The following is a 26,369-nucleotide window of genomic DNA, read 5'->3' on the forward strand; positions in this document are numbered from 1 at the left end:
TATGTTGTTATGTATGGCTTCAACTAGTACGTATTGCTATGATTAAAATACTCACTGAGTTAAGAGAGAATTCTGACCGACAACTCAACGAGTTCAGGAGCTATGTCACAAAAGAGTTTGATACGATAAAGAAGAACCAAACAGAAATATTGGAAATGAAGAACACAATAGAGGAGATTAAGAAAAATCTAGATGCTCTGAACAGTAGGGCCGATAATATGGAGGAAAGAATTAGCAATTTGGAAGATGGCAATATAGAATTGTTGCAGGCAGAGGAGGAGAGAGAAGCAAGACTTAAAAGAAATGAAGAAACTCTCCGAGAATTATCAGACACAATTAGGAGATGCAACGTAAGGATTATAGGTATACCAGAGGGAGAAGAGAAGGAGAAAGGGGCAGAAAACCTATTCAAAGAAATAATGGCTGAGAACTTCCCAAATCTGGTGAGGGAGATGGATCTTCAGGTGACAGAAGCCAATAGATCTCCAAACTTTATCAATGCAAGAAGACCAACTCCACGGCATATAGTAGTGAAGCTAGCAAAAGTCAACGACAAGGAGAAAATATTAAGGACAGCCAGGCAAAAGAAACTAACCTACAAAGGAACCCCCATCAGGCTATCAGCAGATTTCTCAGCAGAAACTTTACAGGCTAGAAGAGAGTGGAATGATATATTCAAAAATCTGAAGGACAAAAACCTACAGCCGAGAATTCTCTACCCAGCGAAAATATCCTTCAAATACGATGGAGAAATAAAAACTTTCCCAGATAAACAAAAATTAAGGGAGTTCATTGTCACAAAACCTCCTCTTCAGGAAATCCTCAGGAAAACCCTCATTCCTGAAAAATCCAAAAAAGGAAAGGGGCTACAAAACCAAGAGCAGAGGAGATAAGTAGAAGGACAACAACAGAGAGTAGCAGCTCTACATCAGAACAGATTAAACCATGGGACGAGAAACAAAGGAAACTGAAGAAAACCGGAAAACAAGACACAAAATGGTAGTGGTAGGCCCCCACGTCTCAATAATCACTCTAAATGTAAATGGATTGAACTCCCCAATCAAAAGACACAGAGTGGCAGGATGGATCAAAGAACAAGATCCAACAATATGCTGCCTCCAGGAAACACACCTCAGCCCCAAAGACAAACACAGACTCAGAGTGAAGGGATGGAGAACAATACTCCAAGCTAATAATGAACAAAAGAAAGCAGGTGTCGCTATACTAATATCAGACAAGGTAGATTTCAAAGCAAAACAGATAAAGAAAGACAAAGAGGGACAGTATATAATGATAAAAGGGACTCTCCACCAAGAAGACATAACACTTATAAATATATACGCACCCAACACAGGAGCACCAAAATTTGTAAAGCAACTCTTAATAGAACTAAAAGAAGACATCAACAACAATACAATAATAGTAGGGGACCTCAACACACCATTAACACCAATGGACAGAACATCCAGACAGAAAATCAACAAGGAAATAATAGAATTAAATGAAAAATTAGACCAGATGGACTTAATAGATATATATAGAACACTTCATCCCAAAACAGCAGGTTACACATTCTTCTCAAGTGCACATGGAACATTCTCAAGGATTGACCATATTTTGGGAACCAAAGCAAACATCAATAAATACAAGAGAGTTGAAATAATATCAAGCATCTTTTCTGATCATAACGCTATTAAACTAGAAATCAACTACAAGAAAAAAGCAGAGAAAGGTGCAAAAATGTGGAGACTAAACAACACGCTTCTCAACAAACAATGGATCATTGAAGAAATTAAAGAAGAAATCAAATATTATCTGGAGACAAATGAAAATGAGAACACGACATACCAAATCATTTGGGATGCAGCAAAAGCAGTCCTAAGAGGGAAATTCTTCGCAATACAGGCTCACCTCACTAAACAAGAAAAAGCTCACGTAAGCAACCTCAAACGACACCTAACAGAACTAGAAAAAGAAGAACAAACAAGGCCCAGAGTCAGTAGAAGGAGGGAAATAATAAAAATAAGAGCAGAAATAAACGATATTGAAACAAAAAAGACAATAGAAAGGATCAATGAAACAAAGAGTTGGTTCTTCGAAAGAATTAACAAAATTGACAAACCCCTAGCCAGACTCACCAAGAAAAGAAGAGAGAAATCGCAAATTAATAAAATCAGGAATGACAGAGGAGAAATCACAACAGATACCAATGAAATACAAGAGATCATAAGAGAATACTATGAAAAACTATATGCCAACAAATTGAACAACCTGGAAGAAATGGACAAATTCCTAGACTCCTACAATCTCCCCAAACTGAATCAGGAAGAAATGGAGAATCTGAATAGACCAATCACAAGTAAGGAAATAGAAACGGTAATCAAAAACCTCCCCAAAAACAAGAGTCCAGGACCAGACGGCTTCTCTGGAGAATTCTACCAAACATTCAAAGAAGACTTAATACCTATTCTCCTCAAACTGTTCCAGAAAATTGAGAAAGATGGAGAACTCCCTAACACATTCTATGAAGCCAACATCACTCTGATCCCCAAACCTGACAAGGACAACACAAAGAAGGAGAACTACAGGCCGATATCACTGATGAACATAGATGCAAAAATCCTCAACAAAATTTTGGCAAACCGATTACAGCAATACATCAAAAAGATTATACACCATGATCAAGTGGGATTTATACCAGGGACACAGGGATGGTTCAACATCCGCAAGTCAATCAACGTGATACACTACATCAACAAAATGAAAACCAAAAACCACATGATCATCTCAATAGATGCAGAGAAAGCATTCGACAAGATCCAACACCCATTTATGATAAAAACCCTCAGTAAAATGGGTATAGAAGGAAAGTACCTCAACATAATAAAGGCCATATATGATAGACCCACAGCCAACATCATACTCAATGGACAAAAGCTGAAAGCCATCCCTCTGAGGACAGGAACAAGACAAGGGTGCCCACTTTCACCACTCCTATTCAACATAGTACTGGAGGTGCTGGCCAGAGCAATTCGGCAGGAAAAAGAAATAAAAGGAATCCAAATAGGTAACGAAGAAGTAAAACTCTCGTTGTTTGCAGACGACATGATCTTATACATAGAAAACCCCAAAGAATCCACAGAAAAACTATTAGAAATAATCAACAACTACAGCAAAGTAGCAGGGTATAAAATTAACGTGCATAAATCAGTAGCATTTCTATACACTAACAATAAACTAACAGAAAAAGAACTCAAGAACTCTATCCCATTCACAATCGCAACGAAAAGAATAAAATACCTTGGGATAAACTTAACCAAGGAAGTGAAGGATCTATACAATGAAAACTACAAGACTTTCTTGAAAGAAATAGGCGATGACATAAAGAGATGGAAAAACATTCCTTGCACATGGATTGGAAGAATAAACATAGTTAAAATGTCCATACTACCTAAAGCAATATACAGATTCAATGCTATCCCAATCAGAATCCCAAGAACATTCTTCACAGAAATTGAACAAACAATCCTAAAATTCATATGGGGCAACAAAAGACCGCGAATTGCTAAAGCAATCCTGAGCAAGAAAAACAAAGCCGGCGGAATCACAATCCCCGATTTCAAAACATACTACAAAGCTACAGTGATCAAAACAGCATGGTACTGGTACAAAAACAGGTCCACAGATCAATGGAACAGAATTGAAAGCCCAGAGATAAAACCACACATCTATGGACAGCTAATCTTCGACAAAGGAGCAGAGGGCCTACAATGGAGAAAAGAAAGTCTCTTCAACAAATGGTGCTGGGAAAACTGGACAGCCACATGCAAAAGATTGAAAATTGACCATTCTTTTTCACCACACACCAAAATAAACTCAAAATGGATCAAAGACCTAAAGATTAGGCCTGAGACAATAAGTCTTTTGGAAGAGAATATAGGCAGTACACTCTTTGACATCAGTTTCAAAAGAATCTTTTCAGACACTGTAACTCCTCAGTTGAGGGAAACAATAGAAAGAATAAACAAATGGGACTTCATCAGACTAAAGAGCTTCTTCAAGGCAAGGGAAAACAGGATTGAAACAAAAAAACAGCTCACTAATTGGGAAAAAATATTTACAAGCCACTTATCCGACAAAGGGTTAATCTCCATAATATACAAAGAACTCACACTGCTTAACAACAAAAAAACAAACAACCCGATCAAAAAATGGGCAGAGGACATGAACAGACATTTCTCAAAAGAAGATATGAATATGGCCAATAGACACATGAAAAGATGTTCATCATCGCTAATCATCAGGGAAATGCAAATCAAAACTACACTAAGATATCACCTTACCCCCGTTAGATTGGCAAAAGCATCCAAAACCAAGAACGACAAATGTTGGAGAGGTTGTGGAGAAAGAGGAACCCTCATACACTGTTGGTGGGAATGCAAACTGGTACAGCCACTATGGAAAACAGTATGGAGATTTCTCAAAAAGTTAAAAATAGAAATACCCTATGACCCAGCCATCCCATTACTGGGTATCTATCCTAAGAACCTGAAATCAGATATCTCAAGAGTCCGTTGCACCCCTATGTTCATCGCAGCATTATTTACAATAGCCAAGACGTGGAACCAGCCTACATGCCCAGAAACTGATGATTGGATAAAGAAGATGTGGTATATATACACAATGGAATACTACTCAGCCATAAAAAAAGACGAAATTGGCCCATTCACAACAATGTGGATGGACCTCGAGGGCATTATGTTAAGCGAAATAAGTCAGTCACAGAAAGACGAACTCTATATGACTCCACTCATAGGTGGAAATTAGTATATTGAGAAGGAGATCTGATCGGTGGTTACCAGGGAAAAGGGGGGGTGGGGGGAGGGTACGGAGGGGGAAGTGGTGTACCCACAACATGACTAACAAAAATGTACAACTGAAATCTCACAAGGTTGTAATCTATCATAACATTAATAAAAAAAAAAAAAAAAAAAAAGAATGTACTTGGGGCTGGCTCTGTGGCTGAGTGGTTAAGTTCGCATGCTCCACTGCGGCAGCCCAGGGTTTGGATCCTGGGCGCGGACATGGCACCGCTCGTCAGGCCACATTGAGGTGGCGTCCCACATCCCACAACTAGAAGGACCAGCAACTAAGATAAGATATACAACTGTGTACAGGGGGGGTTTGGGGAGATAAAGCAGAAAAAAAAAAAAAAAAGATTGGCAACAGTCGTTAGCCCAGGTGCCAATCCTTAAAAAAAAAAAAGAGGAAGATTGGCAACAGTTGTTAGCCCAGGTGTCAATCTTTAAAAAAAAAAGAATGTACTTATTGCCACTTTGCTACTTTTTTCCTGGTGTTTTAGTGGTTCTTCTCTGTTCCTTTCTTCTTCTCTTGCTCTCCTTCCTTGTGGTTTGATGGCTTTCTTTAGTATTATGTTTGGGTTTCTTTCTCTTAATTTTTCATGTGTTTATTATAGGTTTCCAGTTTGCTATTACCATGAGGTTCATATATAATAACCTATGTATATAGCAATCTATATTAAGTTGATGGTCTTTTAGTTTGACCTCTTGCTACAAGTTCTACTCTTTTACTCCCTTCCTCCCACATTTTATGTTTTTCATATCATATCTAACCCCTTTTTATGTGCATATGTATCCGTTACCCTCTTATTGTGGAAATAGGTAATTTGAGCACTTTTATCTTTTGACCTTTGTATTAGCTTCATAGGTGGTTAATCTGCTACCTTTACTGTATATTTGCCTTTACCAGTGATTTTGTAGCTTTTTAAAAATTATTATTTTCTTATTTCTATTTGTGGTCTTTTCACTTAAATAAGTCCTTTTAGTATTTCTTGTAAGGCTGGTTTCTTGGTGATAAACTCCTTTAGTTTTTGTTTGTCTGGGAAACTCTTTATCTCTCCGTCCATCTTTTTTTTTTTTTTAAGATTGGCACCTGAGCTAACATCTGTTGCCAATCTTCTTTTTACCCCCTCCTTCTTCTCCCGAGAGCCTCCTTAGTACATAGTTGTGTATTCTAGTTTCAGGTCCTTCTGGTTGTGCTATGTGGGATGCCGCCTCAGTATGGCTTGATGAGCGGTGCTAGGTCCACATCCGGGATCTGAATTGGTGTAACCCCGGGCCACTGAAGCAGAGTGTGTGAACTTAACCACTCAGCCATGGGGCCAGCCCCTCTCCTTCTATTCTTAATGATAACCTTGCCAGGTAGATTATTCTTGGCTGTAGGTTTTTTCCTTTCAGCACTTTAAATATATTGTGCCACTTCCTTTTAGCCTGTAAAAGTTTCTGCTGAGGCGTCAGTTGATAGCCTCATGAGGTTTCCTTTGTATGTAACTTGTTTCCTTTCTCTTGTAGCTTTTAGGATTCTCTCTATCTTTAATTCTTGACATTTTAATTATAATGTGTCTTGGTGTGGGCCTCTTTGGGCTTATCCTGTTTGGTGCTCTCTGTGCTTCCTGTACTTGGATGTCTGTTTCCTTCCCTAGGTTAGGAAAGTTTTCAGCTAATATTTCCTCAAATAGATTCTCTGCCCCTTTGTCTCTCTCTTCTACTTCTGGGACAACTATAATGCGAATGTTAGTATAATAATATATATATTATTAATATTATTAATAATATTATATAATGCTTTATTTGTCCCAGAGGTCCCTTAGACTGTCCAAGTTCTTTCAAATTCTTTTTTCTTTTATCTGTTCAGCTTGGGTGATTTCCTCTAGTCTTTCATCCAGTTCATTGATCCATTCGTCTGTTTCATCTACTCTGCTATTGAGTCCCTGTAGTGAACTTTTCATTTCTAGTACTGTATTCTTCATTTATGATTGGTTCTTTTTTATATTTTCCAGTTCTTTGTTGAAGTTCTCACTGAGTTCATCCATTCTTCTCCAAAGATCAGTGAGCATCCTTATGACTGTTAGTCTGTACTCTTTGTCAGGTAGATTGTTTATCTCTGTTTCATTTAGTTATTTTTCTGGGGTTTTGTCCTGTTCCCTTACTTGGAATGTATTCCCTTGTCTCCTCATTTTGCTTCTTTCTTTGTATCTTTGTATTTTATCTATGTATTAGGTAGGTAAGCTACATCTCCCAATCTCAGAGAGGTGGCCTTATGTAAGACATGCCTGTGAGGCCCAGCAGTGTGCTTCCCTCTTGTCACCAGTTCCAAATGTTCCAGGAATGACCCCCGTGTGGGCTACGTGTGTCCTTCTGTTGTGGCAGGGCTGCTCTTGCTGCAGGTGCCTGAGGAGACTAGGCTGTCCCCCTGGCCAGTTGGTTGTAATGCTCAGCTGAGTGTGGCTGCCATCGTCCCTTCAGTCACTTTATTGGGTGCGGGGAGCCCCAGCACAGTTGGCTGCATGGTCTAATAGCACATTCCTGCTGCAGTTTTTCTGTTGAGTGAATAGGGCCCCAGCATGGCTCCGGGGCTTACAATTGCTGTAGGCCTCTGGCCTGCAAGGTTCTTGTCAGCTCTCTCAGGATTGCAGCTGACTGGGGCTGGCCCCACAAGTGTAAATGTTAAATGCACTGGTTAAAAGACTCTCGTCAGCCCGGATTTAAAACATCCAATCTTATGCAGGGAGATATCTAACACATAGGATTAGAGAACGATTGAAAGGAAGGTACACCAGGCAAATTCTAACCAAAATAACAGAGTCTGAAAAAAATAAAGCAAAAATTGACAGAATTATAAGAAACTGATGCATTCCCAAAGATTCTTATCATACTTTGCTTAGTAATTGATAGAACAAGCAGACAAAAAAAAATCAGTAAGAATATGAAAGATTTGAACAACACGACAAACAAACCTGACCCCACTTATGATTCCCAACAAATGAAGGACACACATTCTTTTTTTTTTTTTGAGGTTTGGTTTATAACATTATATAAATTCCAGATGGACATCATTATAGTTCAGTTTCTGTATAGATTGCATGGTGTCCCCCACCAAAAATCTAGTTGCCATCTGTCACCATACATATGCGTTCCTTTACTCCATCACGCTCCCCCACTCCCATACTCTATGGTAACCACCAACCTCTTCTCCATTTCTATGTGTTTATTTATCTTCCACATATGAGCGAAGTCATATGGTAATGTCTTTCTTTACCTGACTTATTTCACTTAACATAATACCCTGAAAGTCCATCCACATTGTCACAAGTGGCATGATTTTGTCTTTTTTATGGCTGTGTAGTATTCCATTGTATATATATACCACATCTTTTTTTTTCCTGCTTTCTCCCCTCCAAACTCTCCCAGTATTTAGTTGTATATTTTAGTTGTGAGTCCTTCTAGTTTTGGCATGTGGGACACTGCCTCAGCATGGCCTGACGAGTGGTGCCATGTCCGCACCCAGGATCCGAACCAGCGAAACCCTCGGCAGCCGAAGCGGAGTGCATGAACTTAACCACTCGGCCATGGGGCCGGCCCCACCACATCTTCTTTATCCAATCATCAGTTGATGGACACTTAGGTTGTTTCCAAGTCTTGGCTATTGTGAATAATGCTGCAATTAACATAGAGGTGTATAGATGTCTTTGAATTGTTGATTTCATGTTCTTTGGATAAATACCCAGTAGTGGGATAGCTGGATTGTACGGTATTTCTATTTTTAATTTTTTGAGAAATCTCCATACTGTTTTCCATAGTGGCTGCACCAGTTTGCATTCCCACCAGCAGTGTATGAGGGTTCCCTTTTCCCCACACCCTCTCCAACACTTGTTATTTCCTGTCTTGTTAATTATAGCCATTCTGATGGGTGTGAGATGAGATTTTATTGTAGTTTTCATTTGTATTTCCCTAATAACTAGTGATGTTGGACATCTTTTCATGTGCCTATTGACCATCTGTATATCTTCTCTGGAAAAATGTCTGTTCATATCCTCTGCCCATGTTTTGATCAGCTTGTTTTTTGTTGTTGAGTTGTATGAGTTCTTTATATATTTTGGATATTAACCCATTGTCGCATATATGACTTGCCAATATTTTCTCCCAGTTGGTGTGTTGTCTTTTCATTTTGTTGTTGGTTTCCTTTGCTGTGTAGAAGCTTTTTAATCTGATGTAGCCCCATTTGTTTATTTTTCTTTTGTTTCCCTTGCCTGACATGATATTCAACGACACTGCTAAGACCAATGTCAAAGAGTGTACTGCCTATGTTTTCTTCCAGAAGTTTCATGGTTTCAGGTCTTACATTCAACTCTTTGATGCATTTTGAGTTAATTTTTGTGCATGGTATAAGACAATGGTCTACTATCATTCTTTTGCATGTGGCTGTCCAGTTTTCCAAACACCATTTATTGAAGGGACCTTCCTTTCTCCATTGAATGTTCTTGGCTCCCTTGTTGAAAATTAGCTGCCCATAGATGTGTGGTTTTATTTCTGGGCTCTGGATTCTGGTCCATTGTTCTGTCTGTCTCTTTTTGTGCCAGTACCATGCTGTTTTCGTTACTATAGCTTTGTAGTATATCTTGAAATCAGGGAGCGTGATGCCTCCAGATTTGTTCTTTTTTCTCAGAATTGTTTTTGCTATTTTGGCATTTGTTGTTCCATATAAATTTTAGGATTCTTTGTTCTATTTCTGTGAAAAATGTCATTGAGACTTGTATAGGGATTGCATTGAATCTATAGATTGCTTTAAGTAGTATGGACATTTTAACTATGTTATTCTTCTAATCCATGAGCATGGAATATCTTTCCATTTCTTTGTTTCTTCAATTTCTTTCAACAATGTTTTGTAGTTTTCAGTGTACAGGTATTTCACCTCTTTGGTTAAATTTATTCCTAGGTATTTTATTCTTTTTGTTGCAACCGTAAATGGGATTGTATTCTTGATTTCTCTTTCTGCTAGTTTGTTGTTAGGTGTATAGAAATTCAACTGATTTTTGTACCCTGCAGCTTTACTGTATTTGTTAATTATTTCTAATAGTTTTTTGGTGGATTTTTTTCCTGAGGAAGATTCGGCTGAGTTAACATCTGTTGCCAAACTTACTCTTCTTTTGTATATGAGCCACCACCACAGCATGGGCTCTGACAGATGAGCGGTGTAGGTCCACACCTGGGGAACGAATTTGGGCTGCCAAAGTGGAGTACACCAAACTTAACCACTGGGCCACTGAGGCTGGCCCTGGTGTATTCTTTATAGTTTTCTATATATAATATCATGTCATCTACAAATAGTGACAGTTTTACTTCTTCCTTTCCAGTTTGGATCCCTTTTTTTTCTTTTTCTTGCCTTATTGCTCTGGCTAGAACTTCCAATACTATGTTGAATAAGAGTGGTGAGAGTGGGCATCCTTGTCTCGTTCCTGTTCTTAGAGGGATAGCTTTCAGTTTTTCACTATTGAGTACGATGTTGGCTGTGGGTTTGTCATATATGGCCTTTCATATGTGGAGGTACTTTCCTTCTATACCCATTTTATTGAGAGTTTTTATCATAAATGGATGTTGAACCTTGTCAAATGCTTTTCCTGCATCTATTGAGATGATCATGTGATTTTTATTCTTCATTTTGTTAATGTGGTGTATCACATTGATTGACTCGCAGATATTGAACCATCTTTGCATCCCTGAAATAAATCCCACTTGGTTGTGGTGTATGATCCTTTTTAATGTATTGCTGAATTCAGTTTGCTAATATTTTGTTGACAATTTTTACATCTATGTTCATCAGTGATATTGGCCTATAATTTTCCTCTTTTTTTGTTGTCCTTGTCTGGTTTTGGTATCAGGGTAATGTTGGCCTCATAAAATGAGTTAGAAAGCATCCTGTCCTCTTCAATTTTTTGGAATAGTTTGAGAACGATAGGTATTAAATCTTCCTTGAATGGTTGGTAGAATTCACCGGAGAAGCCATCTGGTCCTGGACTTTTATTTTTGGGGAAGTTTTTGATTACTGTTTCAATCTCCCTACTAGTGATTGGTCTATTCAAATTCTCTATTTCTCCTAGATTCAGTTTTAGAAGGTTATATGATTCTAAGAATTTACTCATTTCTTCCAGACTACCCAATTTTTTGGCATATAGCTTTCTGGAGTATTCTCTTATAATCCTTTGTATTTCTGTAGTATCCATTGTAATTCTCCTCTTTCATTTCTAGTTTTATTTATTTGAGCCTTCTTTCTTTTTTTCTTAGTGAGTCTGGCTAAGGGTTTGTCGATTTTGTTTATCTTTTCACAGAACCAGCTCATAGTTTCATCGACCCTTTCTATTGACTTTTTAGTCTCTATTTCATTTATTTCCACTCTGATTTTTATTATTTCCCTCCTTCTTCTGATTTTGGGCTTTGTTTGTTCTTCTTTCTAGTTCTTTTATGTGTAGTGTTAGATTGTTTACTCATGATTTTTCTTGTTTCTTGAGGTATGCCTGTATTGCTATATGCACACATTCTTTTCAAGTGCTAATGAGTACTGACCACATAAAGCACCTCACAACAAATGTCTAAGCATTAAAGTGTTGTGGACAATGGTCTCTGATCAAGATACAATTACACTAACAAGAAAATAAAAACTAACTATAAAAGCTGATGCTAATGCATTTACAGGAAAGCAATTTCTAAATAACTCAGAGATCAATTGTAATGAAAATTAGAAAATATTAAACAAATATTAATTTTGATATTAAATAATACCAAAAATACCACACTTCAAAAAATTTCAGATGCAGTTAATGTAGAAAATAAATAGAAATTGACATCCTTAAATGTATGTATTAAAAAGAAGAAACACTGAAAATTAATGAGCTACCATCTAGCTCAAGAAGTTAGAAAAAGAGGGGCTGGCCCCATGGCCGAGTGGTTAAGTTCGCGCGCTCCGCTGCAGGCGGCCCAGTGTTTCGTCAGTTCGAATCCTGGGCGCGGACATGGCACTGCTCATCAGACCACGCTGAGGCAGCGTCCCACATGCCACAACTAGAAGAACCCACAACGAAGAATACACAACTATGTACCGGGGGGCTTTGGGGAGAAAAAGGAAAAAAAAATAAAATCTTAAAAAAAAAAAAAAAAGAAGTTAGAAAAAGAACAAACACAAATAAATAATATAGGAGCAAAAGCAAGTGAAATGGAAAATATACAGTAAGTTCAACAGCCTAAAGTCATTTCTCTGAAAAAGCTGAATAAAGAGACAGAACTCTGGTGAGCCAGATCAAGACTGGGGCTAGCCAATATGAGAAATAAAATGAAGACATCGCCTCATGGACTACAGACATTGAATGATAAGGAGGGGATGCCATGCTCATCTCATGTTCGCAAATCCATCAATGCCTTCACCACCTTAACAGAATGACACGATCATCTCAACAGATGCAGGAAAAACACATGATAAATTCTACGTCATTCATGATAAAAAAGAGAGAGAGAGAGAAAACAGCTCTCACAAACAAGGATCAGAGTGAACGTCCTCTGTCTGATGCGAGTCTGTGAGCGTTCACAGCTGAGGTGGCTAGTGGGTTCCTGCCCACCCTCACCCATGAGCTTCCAGCTGGGCCAGCGAGGCAGGAACAAGCAGCCAGGCATGAAGCTCAGGAAACACGAAGTAAAATGGACTTTACTTGAGGGGACATGAGTCTGTGGAAAATCCAAAGGCACAACTCCTAGAACCAAGACGTGAATTTACAACACCATGGGCTACAGTGTCAATGCACAAAAATCAATGGAATATTCTATACATTAGTGCAAATAATTGGAAAATAAAATTTAAAACACCATTTATATAATTTGTATGTGGAATCTAAAAAAAAGGGAAAGAAAAATTCACAGAAACAAGAGAGCAGAAAAGTGGCTGCCAGGGGCTGGGGGTGGAGGTATCGGGGAGGTTGGCAAAAGGCTGCAAATCCTCAGCTACGAGATGAATAAGGTCTGAAGACCGAATGTAAAACATGATGACTAGAGCTGATAACATGGTATTGCAGCACGGAAATTTGCTAAGAATACAGCATAAACGCTCTCCCAAAAAAAAAAAATTAAAATTAAACAGCATTTATAAAAAATCAAAATTTATTTATAAAATACATTTATAAAAGTATCAGAAACACATCGAATATGTAGGAACAAATTTGATGAAAAAAATTATGCTAAAATATTGCTTAGAAAAACTAAAGAATACCTAAATAAACATTGAGATACATTATGTGCATAGATCGGAAGTCTCAATATTGCAGATGTCAGTTCTCCCTAACGTGATCTATAGATTTGATGCGATCCAATCAAGATTCCACCGAGGTCTTTCTGTAGAAATCTACAAGCTGATTCTAAAATTTACAGGAAAATTCAAAAGACAGAGACCAGTCAAGGCCATCTTGAGGAGGAAAGAGCGTTAGAGAACTTACACTATCGCATTTGAAAACTTATTCCAAAACTGCAATAATAAGATGATACTTCAGTGTGGTATTGGCAGAAGGGCATGTGAATTGATCGATGGGACACAAGAGAGAATCAGAATTCATTCTGGAGAGTCTATTTTTGACAAAAATGCCAAAGCAATTCAACGGGAGAAAGGCAGTTCTTTTCAGTAACAGGGCTGGGTTGCCTGGAACATCCATATGAGAGCAAACGGACCTTGACCCCTTCACATGATGCGCAAAAATTAGTTCAGGATGGATGAGAGACCAAACTGTGAAAGTCAAAACCACAAAGCTTCAAGGACACACAGGAGAACATCATTATGACCTTGTGGTAGGCAAGATGCCAAAAGCACCAGCCACAAGAGGAGCAGCTGATAAGTCAGACTTCTGGAAACACTCCTCCTCTTCAAAAGGCATCACTAAAAAAGCGAAAAGGCAAACCACAGACCAGGAGAAAATATTCCCCAAACTCACACTTGACAAATATGCAGACTATATAAAAACCACACAAATACATAAAAAAAGACAGACAACCTAATTTAGAAATGGGTGAAAAATGTAAACAAGTACTTCACAAAGAAGAGATCTGAAGGGCTCATAAAAATAAGGCAGAGTATCCGCAGGACAAGCCATCAGGGAAATAAAATTAAAGCCACAATGAGACAGCATGACATACCCACCAGGATGGCTGAAATATGAGATCTTATAGTACTGAGCGCTGGCGAGGACATGCGGCAGGCAGAACTCTCACGCGCGGCTAGCGGCATAAACATCCCATCCCCTGGGAAAACTGGCAGTTTCCTCTACAGCAAAGTATAAGCACCCCCATGACCCACATGCCACGCCTGGCACAAAACCAGGAGAAATGAGTGCACACGTCCACACCAGGATGGAACATCGAGCAGCTCTATTTAGGACAGTTTGAACGGGGAGCAACCCAATCCCCTGTCTACAGCATGCTGGAGTGATGTGGCACGCCTGGGACACGGACACCACCCAGCAAGGGCAGCACACTTGGCTGGCACTGAGTGCACCTGCCCCTCAGGTGAGAGGTCGACACTGAGGTACCTGCGTGCGAGCCTGGCAGAGAAGGCGATCTATGACGATTTAAGGCACAGAGTGGTTATCTCCACGGGCCAGAGTGGGGTGGGAAGGGGCACCTGTCCGGACCTGGGTGGTGGTTGTGCCGGTTAACACCCAAGCTGTGTCTCCTCAAGATCTGCCCCAAGTAAGTCATGCCTCAGAACAGAGTGTAAGAGAGACCCTACTTACTATGGCACTGAAGCCAGCAAACACCCGGGGAAAAGCTAATGAGAGGCGTGCCAGACCTCTACCCTAAAAACCAGAAACACAGCTGAGATAAAATCAAGGGAGCCCTAATGAAATGGAGCAGACCACGTCAGGGTCTCAAGGTCTCGATATACACAAGGCGGCAGTTCTCTCAAGGCCATCTGCAGGTTCAAGGTGATCCCAGGCAAAACCCCAGCAGTGTTTTCTTTTTTTTTCCCAAGTTGACAGGCTGATCCTGAAACATGTGTGGAAATGCAAAGGGCCATGAAGAGCTGCCCGTGCAGAATGTACTTCCCGCCCCGCTGGCCGGGGCTGGCCAGGTGACCTGCTGTCACCCACAGACACTTTGCAGCAAAGGCCTTGAGTCCACTGGCAGGGCTGGCAGGCTCCCGTGGAACAAACCTGCCCTGGGCAGCCACTGGCTCGAGGATGAGGGGTCACATGGAGCTGGCCTGCACCCACCCGGTAGCCTGGAAGCAAGTGCAGCTAATCCTGCTGAAGGCTCCAGCCTCGTGACCCAGAAACGCCTGCTGAAGCCCCAGTACCAGAGGCCTTTGCTCTGCAGCAGAAACCTGACTCAAACACAGACAGCGGCACCCAGAACAGAGAGAAACCTGAAAGAGGTGTTGACTTCAGAACCCGCTGGAGGTGGCGAGGAAATGTTAGAGCTCTGGGAAAAAGGAGACCTGAGCAAGGAGGGGTGCAGCTGTGCCGGTGTGACGCAGAAGCAGGAGATCCACACGTCACCCATGGTGCCCAGTATCACTCGTGCTGTCACTCGTGGTCCTGGGCAAGAAGGAATGTGCAGAATGGAGACGAGAAGGGCTGGTTCATTTGGATAGAAGGTTAACAAGACCTTTCCCCTTCCGCATGAGAACTTGACACGAGCTTGATCCTCTCACTCTCCCCCACTGGTAACTCGATCAAGGTCAACGTGAACTCTGTCGGTAGGCAACATCGATTGCTTACAGCAAACATGACCCGTGGCAGGGAGGCTGTGTGGGGACTGGGGGAGTTATAAATGCCCCGTGCCGTGTGGGGGTGCCACACCAAGGGCCTTCCTTGAGGGACCCTCGAAACTGGGCATGCGCTTGAGGGGACCTGGACGCCTCGTCTGTGGCACTGCTGCAGGAGGAACATTAGCTCCTACGGGGCAGGAGGCTCCCGTGCCCAGTGGAGTTCCACCTCCTCGACCTGAGTTGGCACCAGGGAGATAACGGCACCCAGCGAGGCCGGCCGTGCGCACAGCTGTGAGGACCCCTCCGTGCGAGGAAGGCCCATGTTGCCGTGCTGCCAGGCTGTGCTCCTGTCCAGCATCCTTCTTGGCGAACCGAGGCCCAGTGTTGCCTGTGGAAGTACCGTGAGTCAAAATGTTTAGTGGAACCTTAAGAAGAACCTGAGCATGTTGGGAATATGGTACCAGGGGAAAGAGGCAAGCTCAGCAGAGAGCAGCAGGACTGAGGCGAGTATGGAGAAACACCAGAACTCACAGAGCCAAACCTTAGCACGTACTTATCTCAATCCAGTGACATGAAGTTGAGACACACCTGCAGTCAGAAAGGTCTACAAGGGCCCGGCCTCCTGACCAGGCCAAGGGCTGGCTGCCTTCCTCTGTCAGGAGCTTGGACAGGACTGACTTGGTGCCTTCAGCTGGACAAGAAGGCTCCTAGGAAGAGGCTGTGGATTTTGTCCCAGAGAAGCCTGACACTCCCAGAACAGGTAGCGCTGTCTTGAAAACCATCGTGGGAGTAGATTTTGGTACACAGAGTAGGTTGGAATGAAACACATTTTAAAATAATCTTTTAGAAGAGTTATACCGGCAGAAGGACTAGCAGGCTGGAGAGCAACGGTGCCTCTTTGCCTTGTAAAGACCTTTTAATTTTTATTTATTTGTTTTTTTCGTGGATCTTGACAACTGGATTCTACAAGTTGTATGGAAGTACAGGGCTGAATGGCACAGCCATTTCCAAGGAAGAGAAACCACACTGTGGGTCTTGCCTGAGCAGCATGAAGATGTCCATGGTGATGTGATGGAGACACTGTGGATCGGCCCAGGACAGTGATGGAGACACCGTGGATCGGCCCAGGACAGTGATGGAGACACTGTGGATCAGTCCAGGACAGTGATGGAGACACTGTGGATCAGCCCAGGACAGTGATGGAGACACTGTGGATCAGTCCAGGACAGTGATGGAGACACTGTGGATCAGCCCAGGACAGTGATGGAGACACTGTGGATCAGTCCAGGACAGTGATGGAGACACTGTGGATCAGCCCAGGACAGTGATGGAGACACTGTGGATCAGTCCAGGACAGTGATGGAGACACTGTGGATCGGCCCAGGACAGTGATGGAGACACTGTGGATCGGCCCAGGACAGTGATGGAGACACTGTGGATCGGCCCAGGACAGTGATGGAGACACTGTGGATCGGCCCAGGACAGTGATGGAGACACTGTGGATCGGCCCAGGACGGTGATGGAGACACCGTGGATCGGTCCAGGACGGTGATGGAGACACCGTGGATCAGTCCAGGACAGTGATGGAGACACCGTGGATCGGCCCAGGACAGTGATGGAGACACCGTGGATCAGCCCAGGACAGTGATGGAGACACTGTGGATCAGTCCAGGACAGTGATGGAGACACCGTGGATCGGTCCAGGACGGTGATGGAGACACTGTGGATCAGCCCAGGGTAGTGACGGAGACACCGTGGATCGGTCCAGGACGGTGATGGAGACACTGTGGATCAGCCCAGGGTAGTGACGGAGACACCGTGGATCGGTCCAGGACAGTGATGGAGACACCGTGGATCAGTCCAGGACAGTGATGGAGACACTGTGGATCGGCCCAGGACAGTGATGGAGACACTGTGGATCAGCCCAGGACAGTGATGGAGACACCGTGGATCAGTCCAGGACAGTGATGGAGACACCGTGGATCAGTCCAGGACAGTGATGGAGACACTGTGGATCAGCCCAGGGTAGTGACGGAGACACCGTGGATCGGTCCAGGACGGTGATGGAGACACTGTGGATCGGCCCAGGACAGTGATGAAGACACTGTGGATCAGCCCAGGGTAGTGATGGAGACACCGTGGATCGGTCCAGGACGGTGATGGAGACATTGTGGATCAGCCCAGGGTAGTGATAGAGACATTGTGGCCCAGGGCTGATGACTAGACCAACAGCAGACCAGAGCATCCAGAGAGACTGCTATGTGACAGTGGTGGCCTGCAGATGAGTGGGGCAGGCACTTTCTATAAGGGGCCTGTTGGGTACCCATGTGTCACACCACATGTCAAATCCATTCCAGGATTCAAGATTGAAACCTAAGAAAAACAACAATGCTTCCAGAAGATGCCATTGGAGATTATCTTCATGACCTCAGGGTGAGGACACAGCTGCAAAAAGCAGTAACCATAGACAAAAAGGTTGACCAATTTGAGTTTATGAAAATTAAGGTGGATTTACATCAAAAGAAACCATAAAGGAGTGAAAAGACAAATCACAGACTGGGAGAGAGTATTTGCAACACAATCAACTGAAAGTGGAGAAGAATCCAGAATAGATGTCACTCCTGCAAATCAAAGAGAAAGAGACCATGAGGCTGAAGAAGCCTGGACAGAAGATTTGAGAGGACTTTTCAGGAGCAGAAACCCAAACGGCCAGTCACACCGCAAAAGATGCCATTTTATTGGGAAGGACAAAAATGCAAGCGAGCACCACCGTCCCTCTCCAGAGGCAAACGTGAGACCTCTGTCAAGGCCGGGCGTTGGCAACAACGGGAGCAGTGGCCATGCAGGTGACCGTGGTCAAGGTGCACTCCTCCGGCCACACGCGCAGCACCCTGCGTACGGGGTTCAGCAGTCGTCCCCCAGCTCACGTCCACTCAGAATCTGTGAATGTGACCTCATTTAGAAATAGGGTCTTCACAGATGCATCAAGTTAAGATGAGGTCACACTGGAGGCGGGCGGGCCCCAATCCAATAGCTGGTGTCCTTAGAAGAGGGAAATTTGGGGCCGGCCTGGTGGCGTAGCAGTTAAGTTCGCCATCTCTGCTTTGGTGGCCCAGGGTTCACAGGTTCAGATCCCAGATGCGGATCTAGACACTGCTCATCGGGCCAAACTGTGGCAGCGTCCCACATACAAAACAGAGGAAGACTAGCACAGATGTTACCTCAGCGACAATCTTCCTCACCAAAAAAAAAAAAAAAAAAGGAAATTTGGACACAGAGACACACAGAGAGAACACCATGTGAAGACAGGGCAGAGGTGGAGCAATGCATCCACAAACCAAGGAACACAAGGACTGCCAGCAGCCGTCAGAAGCTGGAAGAGACAAGGAAGGATTCTTTCCTACAGCCTCTGAGAGAGCATGGCCCTGCCAATACCCGGACTTTGGACTTCTGGCCTCTAGACGTGAGAGAATACATTTCAGTTGTTTAAACCACCAAGTTGGTGATACTTTGTTACAGCAGCCAATACACCTAATCAAGCTGAAGTGTGCATACCCCATCGATGTTTCACTCCTAGGAAGATGTCTGCAGAAAGCTGCACAGAATATTAGGAAAAAGGAAACATTGTTTCATAAAAGCAAAAAGTCTGGAAATTCCCCACACAGGCAAGCTGTTAAGCCATAGGGCTGACAGGTGAGGAGGGTGGGCAGGACGGGAGCTCGCAATTCTGAGGGGCAATCCATGCATGCGATGGTCCAACAAACGTCCACTGAACCCCTGCTGTGTCCCAGGTGCCGTGATGCAGTGGCGAAAATAGCAGTAAGAACCCTGCCCTTAGGAACTCCCCATCTAGGGCAGGCAGACAGATGGGCAGAGAGGATATTGGTGCCAAGGAGAGGGGGCGGAGGGAACAGCAGGTACAGATTTTCGGGTGTGTCTAGGGAGGTGAGTACGTGCACTGGGGCAGAGCAAGGCAGAGGCGTGGGCCTGGCCTGTGTCTATTCATCACACACACTCTCTGGGCCTCTGCTGGGGGCCAGACACCGTTGGAAGCTGCACTGGGGTGTAGGTCGACGTGGCCTGGCCACCCCCAGAGACTCGGGGCTGCCCCACACCTGTCTATCTGTGCTCCAAGCCCCGGGCCAGGACAGGTTCCCAGGCCACGTATGGTCAGCTCCATCAGGAACTTGAGAAAACTGAATGCAGGAGCCCAGTGATTGCCGGCCACGGCCCACGTATGGCACTTGGCGCTGTTCAAATCTCGAACTCAATCCCCCATTTGCCATGAGGGAGCAAGACAAAGGCCATCACCCACCTGGTCCTGAGGAGGGGACCCCGGTGCTCAGCCGGTCCCTGGAACTGCTGCACCAGGATCCCCACTATCCTGACAACCTGGCCGGCCGAGGACAGGGACAGGATGCCCCCAACCCTGCCCAGGCTCAGGCTGGCGCTCGCTCTCTGCCCTGACCAGAGGCCCAGAGGACGTGGAGCAGGCAGCCCCAGGCAGACAGACACTGGGACAGGTGCTGTTACCTGGTGGTCTGGGCGGCTGAGCCACAGTGCCCTCCACCGTCTTCACGCTCGGAAGCACGGGCAGCAGTGGGTGCACATCTAATGAGTCTGAGTCCGAGGGTGGGTTGGACTCAGCTTTGGAAAGACCGGTTTTCAGGGCCTTACTGTCTGCGTGTTGAAAATGACAGGAGGGAAATTCTACCCTGCCGCCAGACTCGGCGTGGACGGACTGGACGGTATGGCTTCTCTGGGCCGGCCTCTTTAAGGGTGCAGGCAAGGTGCAAGGAAGTACCTTTTCATTTCTAAGTTTCAAGTCCTGCTGGGGGGCCGTCGGTGGGCGTCCTGGTGCCGGGTCTGGCGTGGCCGAGGGGCACCTCACTGCTAGGGGCTGACTGTCCGAGAGTGAAGATGAGCAACTGAAGCTGGAAATGGGCGGCATTTGCTTCCTGGCTTTTCTCACACTGACGCCTTCCACGCAGAGGTCAGAGGCGTGGAATGGTGGCAGCTCCACCGCAGGCTGGGGAGACAGGGGGAGGTTAGGGGTGCCAGGGCGGCTGCTGCCACGGACCTGCATTCCCCTTTCCCAGTCTGCTGGCTAGGAGTAAGGTCTCAAAGATAAGCATCAGCCACACTTCCCATGGCTGGGCTGCCCATCGGGCCCCTCCTCCAAGGAGGCCCGGGCACAGGGTCCCACCCACGAGCCAGAGTTGGGGGCACAGCGCCACCCAGTCCTGTCACCGGGCCTGCAAGAAGGAAGGCCCCTGGGGGAGCAGGCCCCTGGAAAGACCCCGAAGGAGGATGTGGTTTTCACCAGCGGAGAGGAGGAAGGACACTGCAGGTCTGGAAAGGAACAGCCCATAAGCGCCTGGAGGCAGTGGACATCCTGCCAGCCCAGGCCAGGGGGACCCCTGCCCGGTGGCCACAGAGTTGGGGCTGGCCAGGGACAAAAGGGAGGAAGGCTGGAGGCAAGGGCCGGGTGAGATCTCCAGGGCCACCAGAGCTACCCGCTCATGTGCGGACACGGCTGCGCCCAAGGGTGGGAGGGGGCAGGCACCAGGTCCGTGGTCCTCCTCACCAGGCTGGGCTGGGGGCTCGGCCTGGCCCTCGCCACAAGAACAGCAGCGTCTGCAGCCCTCACCTGTCTCCACAGCAGCTCGAAGTTGCCAGTGTCGCAGCTGCGGTCAGCCTTGCGGTCCACCACCACCTTGATGGTGTCCTCCTGCACCTGCGCGCACAGCTGCGCCGTGACCGGCGTGGATGCGTGCATCGTGGGGCTGGAGTTGATCTCGATCAGCCAGGGCCGGAAGTCGCGCCCCAGCACGAAGTCAGCACCGTAGAGCTCGAAGCTGTTCTTGCGCGGCTCGACGCGGGCCTGCGCCACCCTCATGGCGTGCACCACGGCGCGCTTCATGGCCGGGTACACCACACTGCCCCACACAGCACTGCGGCCCCGCCGGCGAAGGTACTCCTGGAAGCGGGTGCTGGTCCACATGTTGTGGCCGGGCAGCTGCGGGCTGCGCTCCTTGTCGTTCTGCAGGTGCTTCTGGATGGAGTTGTTGCACAGGTGGATGGCGCTGTGACGCAAGGCCGCCGTCAGGCCAGCGCCCGGCTGGACGCCGCGCCCACCAGCCCACGTGCCCCCAAGACCCCGCCCTGGGACCCACAATCGCGTCCATAGACCCCTTCCCCACGGACCCCGACGCCCCCGCTGACCACCTCGAAACCTCCACACTCCCCAGCGACCCTGCCCCCTGGCGCTGGGCGGCTGCAGGAGGGGCTCTGGCAGCTTGCCACCCAGAGGCAGCCTCTACAGCCTTCTGTCCAGCCTGGGGGGCACCATGGACTGACTGTAGGGCGCGGGGAGCAGAAGCCCCCCAGCCTGGGGCCACCCTCCTGGGCCTCAGTTTCCCCATCTGCACGTGACAGTAGAGATGGGGCCCTTAAAGAGATGGTCTGGTGAGACAAGATGAGAAAGATTCACTGCAAAGTTTTAATTAATTTATACTCTTGCCTTTTTCTAAACAGGATTTAAAACGAACAAAGTCTAGAAGGAGGTTATCAAATACTATGGATCCTGTCAAGGTCAGTTTCACTTAATCCTGCCACAAGGCCTGGGGGTTTTCCATCTTGGGCGGGGGGTGAGACCCGCCCCTGTGATCTGGGTGACTTATACTTCCATGAGACAGATAAGAAAACAGGATAAGGCACCAGGAGCATTTTGGAAAGGAGAACAGCGGTATTAGTGGGCCCACAGGGCGCACACTGCATCTCCTGGTTCTTTCTGTCGGTACACACCAGGCTGGGCCACGCCTGTTCAGAAACGATTTCAGGGAATCTCCCGTCAGCCTGGGGTGAGGGCTGTGGTCCCAGATGGAGAAACGGGGCTCAGAGAGGGTGAGACATCCACCAGGCACACCCTCACAGCCATGGGGCCAGGCAGGCTCGGGTGGGAGGGCTGCAAGGGGCTCCATGGACTTCTCAGTGCCCAGGAGGCTCCTTTTGCACAGTGAGCTCCGGGACCCCTCCTCCAGGCCCTCATGGCCTGGTAGGGACAAATTTGCTCCTTGAGCTGCCTGCTAGGACCACTTCTCCCCAGCTGTCTGCTCCTGCTAGGTGTGACGCCAGGTGTAGCCAAACCCCCTAGCCTGGGGGCACAGGTAACCTCCCCAGGGTGTCTTTGAGCCCTCTGGGGACTCTCACTGATGCCCCTGCAAAGCCAGGTGCCCTAGCCTGTGCTGCTCCCTCCATGTGCCAAGTGGACCCCGAGGGAGCAGGACAGCACAGTGGGTGGCGTGTGCACACCCAGGCCCAGCCTCGGTGGGTCAGCCTGTGAACATGGCCGGCCACCCGGCCTCCTGCTAGAGGGGGCAGTGGCACCCACCACGAAGGGCGGCTCTGGGCCTGTCGCTGAGATGTGTTTTGCCTGGGACAGGCCTGGCGCTTCATGGGCACATGGCAGAGGGGCTTTTAGAATTTTCTGGAGAAGACACACATTGTGACAGTGCAGAGCCCTGGCTTTGAAGGGCATTGGGCTTGGGCCTGTCCCTCAGGGAAGGAGGTCATTGAACCTCCCTGAGCCTCGGTTTCCCCATCTGTGCCTCACGTGGTGATGGGCGACAACAGATACAGACCCGTGTCCCACCCATGCATGCAGGACGGACCCTCCTGCTCCAGGTGCTGGTGGGAGCATGCTAGGCACCCTCGTGCCCAATGGCACCAAGTTGACCCTGCTACTGACCTGTCCAGATTGTCCAGGGAGAAGCGCTGTGTTGAAAACCGCAGGTAGCTCTCCTTGTAGAACCAGATGGTCAGGGGGTTCCAGTCGGTGACCAGGAACCACTGCCTGATGTCGAACTTGGTGTCGTAGATGAGCAGTGGCGTCTCGATGTACTTCTGCACCACCCACTTGTTGTCCTTGGTGGGGAGGTGGTCTGCAGCCACCAGCTCCAGGATTTCCTCCACGCGGCTCATGCACACTATATCTGCAAGAGGCCACTGCTCAGCTCCAGAGCACAGCACACCCAGTCGAGGTTCAGCCCCGGGGGCCAACGCGGCCTGGGTCCAGGGCCTGGCAGGAAAGGCTTCGTCCTCAGGATGGAGGCTGCAGCCAGTGCAGCCCCCCAGGCTCTCAACCATGAGGCCCACCCCCGGGACTCCAGACAGGACACAAGAATGGGAGGGAGAAGGGTGAGGACAGAGGCAGTTTTAAAAGTCAGCCAGTGAGCAGTGGCTGAGCCCCAGTGCTGGGTGTGGGGTGAACAGGGGAGCAGGGCTGGCTCCGCAGGCTGCAGGAAAACCAGCAGGCCAGGGGGGTGGGGTGTCCACAGGCTGCAAGGGGCAGACACCCAGGGACCCCAGGGTCCAGTGAGGCCTCACAGCGAAGGGTGACGGGACGAACGGGGCGAGCCAGGGGAAGGGTGGGGCTGGGCACACTCAGGTTCACCCATGTCTGGCGCACCTCCACTTTGCAGGAGGATTTACAGCTTCTCATCCTCAACCCTCAAAGTTAGGCCACATGACTAGTGGTGACCAGTGACATCTGAGCAGAAGTGACGTGCATCTCTCTGCGCTGTAGCATTTAATGTCACTGACAGACCCTCCAGCCCTCTCTTTCTCTGCCATGACAGTCCTGAAGCCTGAAGGAGCGGTGTTACAAGATGGTGGGGGGGCTTTGATGGGCAGAGTGCCCCCATCTTCCTGTGCCAACCCACAATGGACAACAAGCATGAGTTGAGATGAACTGGTCTTAGAGCCACTGAGCCTTGGGGGATGTTTGTTACACAGCACAATCTGGCCCATCCTGACAGATACAGGCGTGCAGGCGGACACCATCTGCAGAGGCCCAGAGGCACAAGGCATCACAAGAAACGAGGTGAGCTTTCACCACAAAAATACCAGACTAGTTTCTCCAGTTATGGTCAGTTGAGACCTTACCATCCTAAAATGAAAGTCTAGGATAAAGCAACAGGCCACTGAAGTTATCCTGGGCCAACAGCAGGGACGGGCACCGAGGCAGGGGCACGGCCAGTGACTGGGCAGAAAGTGGTGCATTGCATTTGGTTTTGAACTAGTGGGTTTGAGGTGTCTGTGGAGCATCCCTGGGGATGCAGGTGTCTGCAGTGGGAGAAGGGCTGGCCTGATGGACAAGAGGAGGGAGCTGCCAGCAGATGGATGCTGCCGTCAAGAGGAGCGGGCTGGGAACAGAGCCCAAGGAGGAGCCCTGGCCCCAGCTGGGAGGACGGACACTCAGAGGAGGGCAGGCAGAAGCCCAGGAAAGAGAATGTTTCAGGATGGAAGATGTTTAGGACTGAATGCAGTAACATCACAAATTAATACAGATTTTTTTAATCACATAAAAATTAACAACTTATGAATTTAGAACAACAACAAAAAAACTCTTCAAATAACTCCAGAGGCAAATAGACTAGCCTAACAAAAAAAGAAGCCTATTGAGTTGCTCAGGAAAATGAGAACATTGTAGAACTTCAACAAGAGGGTGCAGCCAAGGCCATATTCGGAGGAAATTTCATAGCATTAAAGCTTGAATTGTTGCACAAGAGAGATTGGAAATAAATAAGCTGAGCATTTAAGTCAGAGCCAAGGGAGAAAAATCCCTCATAGGAAAATGGAAGAAAGGCAACCAAAAGTTCTTTGGAAGTGCGAATAAGATTCGAAACACCCTGAAATCGTGTTTTTAAAAAGCACACGTAGAATCCACCCTTACAAATAAAAGGAGCACAGGGCTGCTGCTGGGACAGAGGAAGCTGGGGCAGAAAACCTGAAATGCTGGCAAAGACAGACAAAACGCACACGGTGCCAAGGATGTGCCTCTAAGAGAGGAGCCGGGTGCTTCCAGGCAAGTTCGTAGTATATCTGAGGAGCAGCAGTTCCATTGTTCCAACAAGTCCATTGCTGCTTGAGATGGAGGCCCTCACTTGGTTTTAGCGGCTAGCATAAGCCTGTCACCAAGATCGATGGAGGTAACATAAAAAACGAAAACTATAGACCAGTTTAACTTAGGGATACAGATGGGAACATCCTAATGAATCAGCAAACCTCAGACATAAAGCGTGAAGACCAGGGTTGTCGAGATGCCCGTGCCCTGGGACCAGGGCCACCGGGTGCCTGCGAGTCCCGTGTGTGGGCTCTGCTCCCCCAGCTGGCCGTCCCCACCCGCCTGCAGCCTCGGGACTCACCTCGGCCCCGGGACTTGGCTGCAGGCTTTATGATCCAGATGTTCCGAAGCCCGTCGATCTCTATTTGAGGGTTCACGGACGTGAGTCTATTCAGCAGAGCCTGGCACTGCGAAAAGTGACTTCTTGAATTGGAGATGAAAGCATCGCCTCTACAAAGCAAGATCCAGAGAGTGCGTGAGGTTCCCAGGGCCATGCGCGGGTGCCGCCGACCAGGTGCCAGGCCATGGCCCACCTGGCACAAAAGGTGAGAGGCGGGCCTAGAGCTTCCTCTTGCCACCCGAGGGGCGCCTGGGGATGTGCAATTGCCAGGCTGCTCCTGGCTGGGGCCCTGTGGAGACACGGGGACCCCGACTGTGGGTCTAGACTGCATGTACACCCCAGGAGCACCGAGCCCAGGGCCCAGGAAAAGCTGCAGGGAGACAAAGGCGGGGTTCCTGTGCCGGGGGCCCCTCATCAGGGTGGCCTCGCAGGCCCATGTGTCTGGTGGTTGGTGGCACCTGGGATGACATCTGCCTGCGGGAGGTGGTGATGGGAAAGCCACCTGCCCATGCTGGTGGCGCCCCG

At 47.0% G+C, this 26,369-nt stretch overlaps 1 protein-coding gene across 5 annotated transcripts in view; it reads right to left on the minus strand.

Annotated features, from left to right (window-relative positions):
• The window catches only part of TTLL8 (tubulin tyrosine ligase like 8), an 81,640-nt gene that overhangs the window by 14,891 nt on the left and 40,380 nt on the right, over window positions 1-26,369 (minus strand). For 2 of the 5 annotated variants that reach the window (XM_070600344.1, XM_070600345.1), the window contains 4 exons: window positions 25,806-25,954; window positions 23,348-23,591; window positions 21,248-21,683; window positions 19,823-20,626 (listed from right to left, as the gene is read on the minus strand). In XM_070600344.1, coding sequence (XP_070456445.1) covers window positions 19,940-20,626; window positions 21,248-21,683; window positions 23,348-23,591; window positions 25,806-25,954 — 1,516 coding nt within the window. In that variant the 3' untranslated portion in view covers window positions 19,823-19,939. Of the gene's footprint in view, window positions 1-18,317; window positions 18,538-19,821; window positions 20,627-21,247; window positions 21,684-23,347; window positions 23,592-25,805; window positions 25,955-26,369 lie in introns of those variants that run through there. The other 3 variants (XM_070600347.1, XM_070600348.1, XM_070600349.1) reach the window with 3 other exon arrangements.

This window comes from Equus przewalskii, chromosome 29 (genome assembly GCF_037783145.1).
Source record: "Equus przewalskii isolate Varuska chromosome 29, EquPr2, whole genome shotgun sequence".
NCBI classification, from domain to species: Eukaryota; Metazoa; Chordata; class Mammalia; order Perissodactyla; family Equidae; genus Equus; species Equus przewalskii.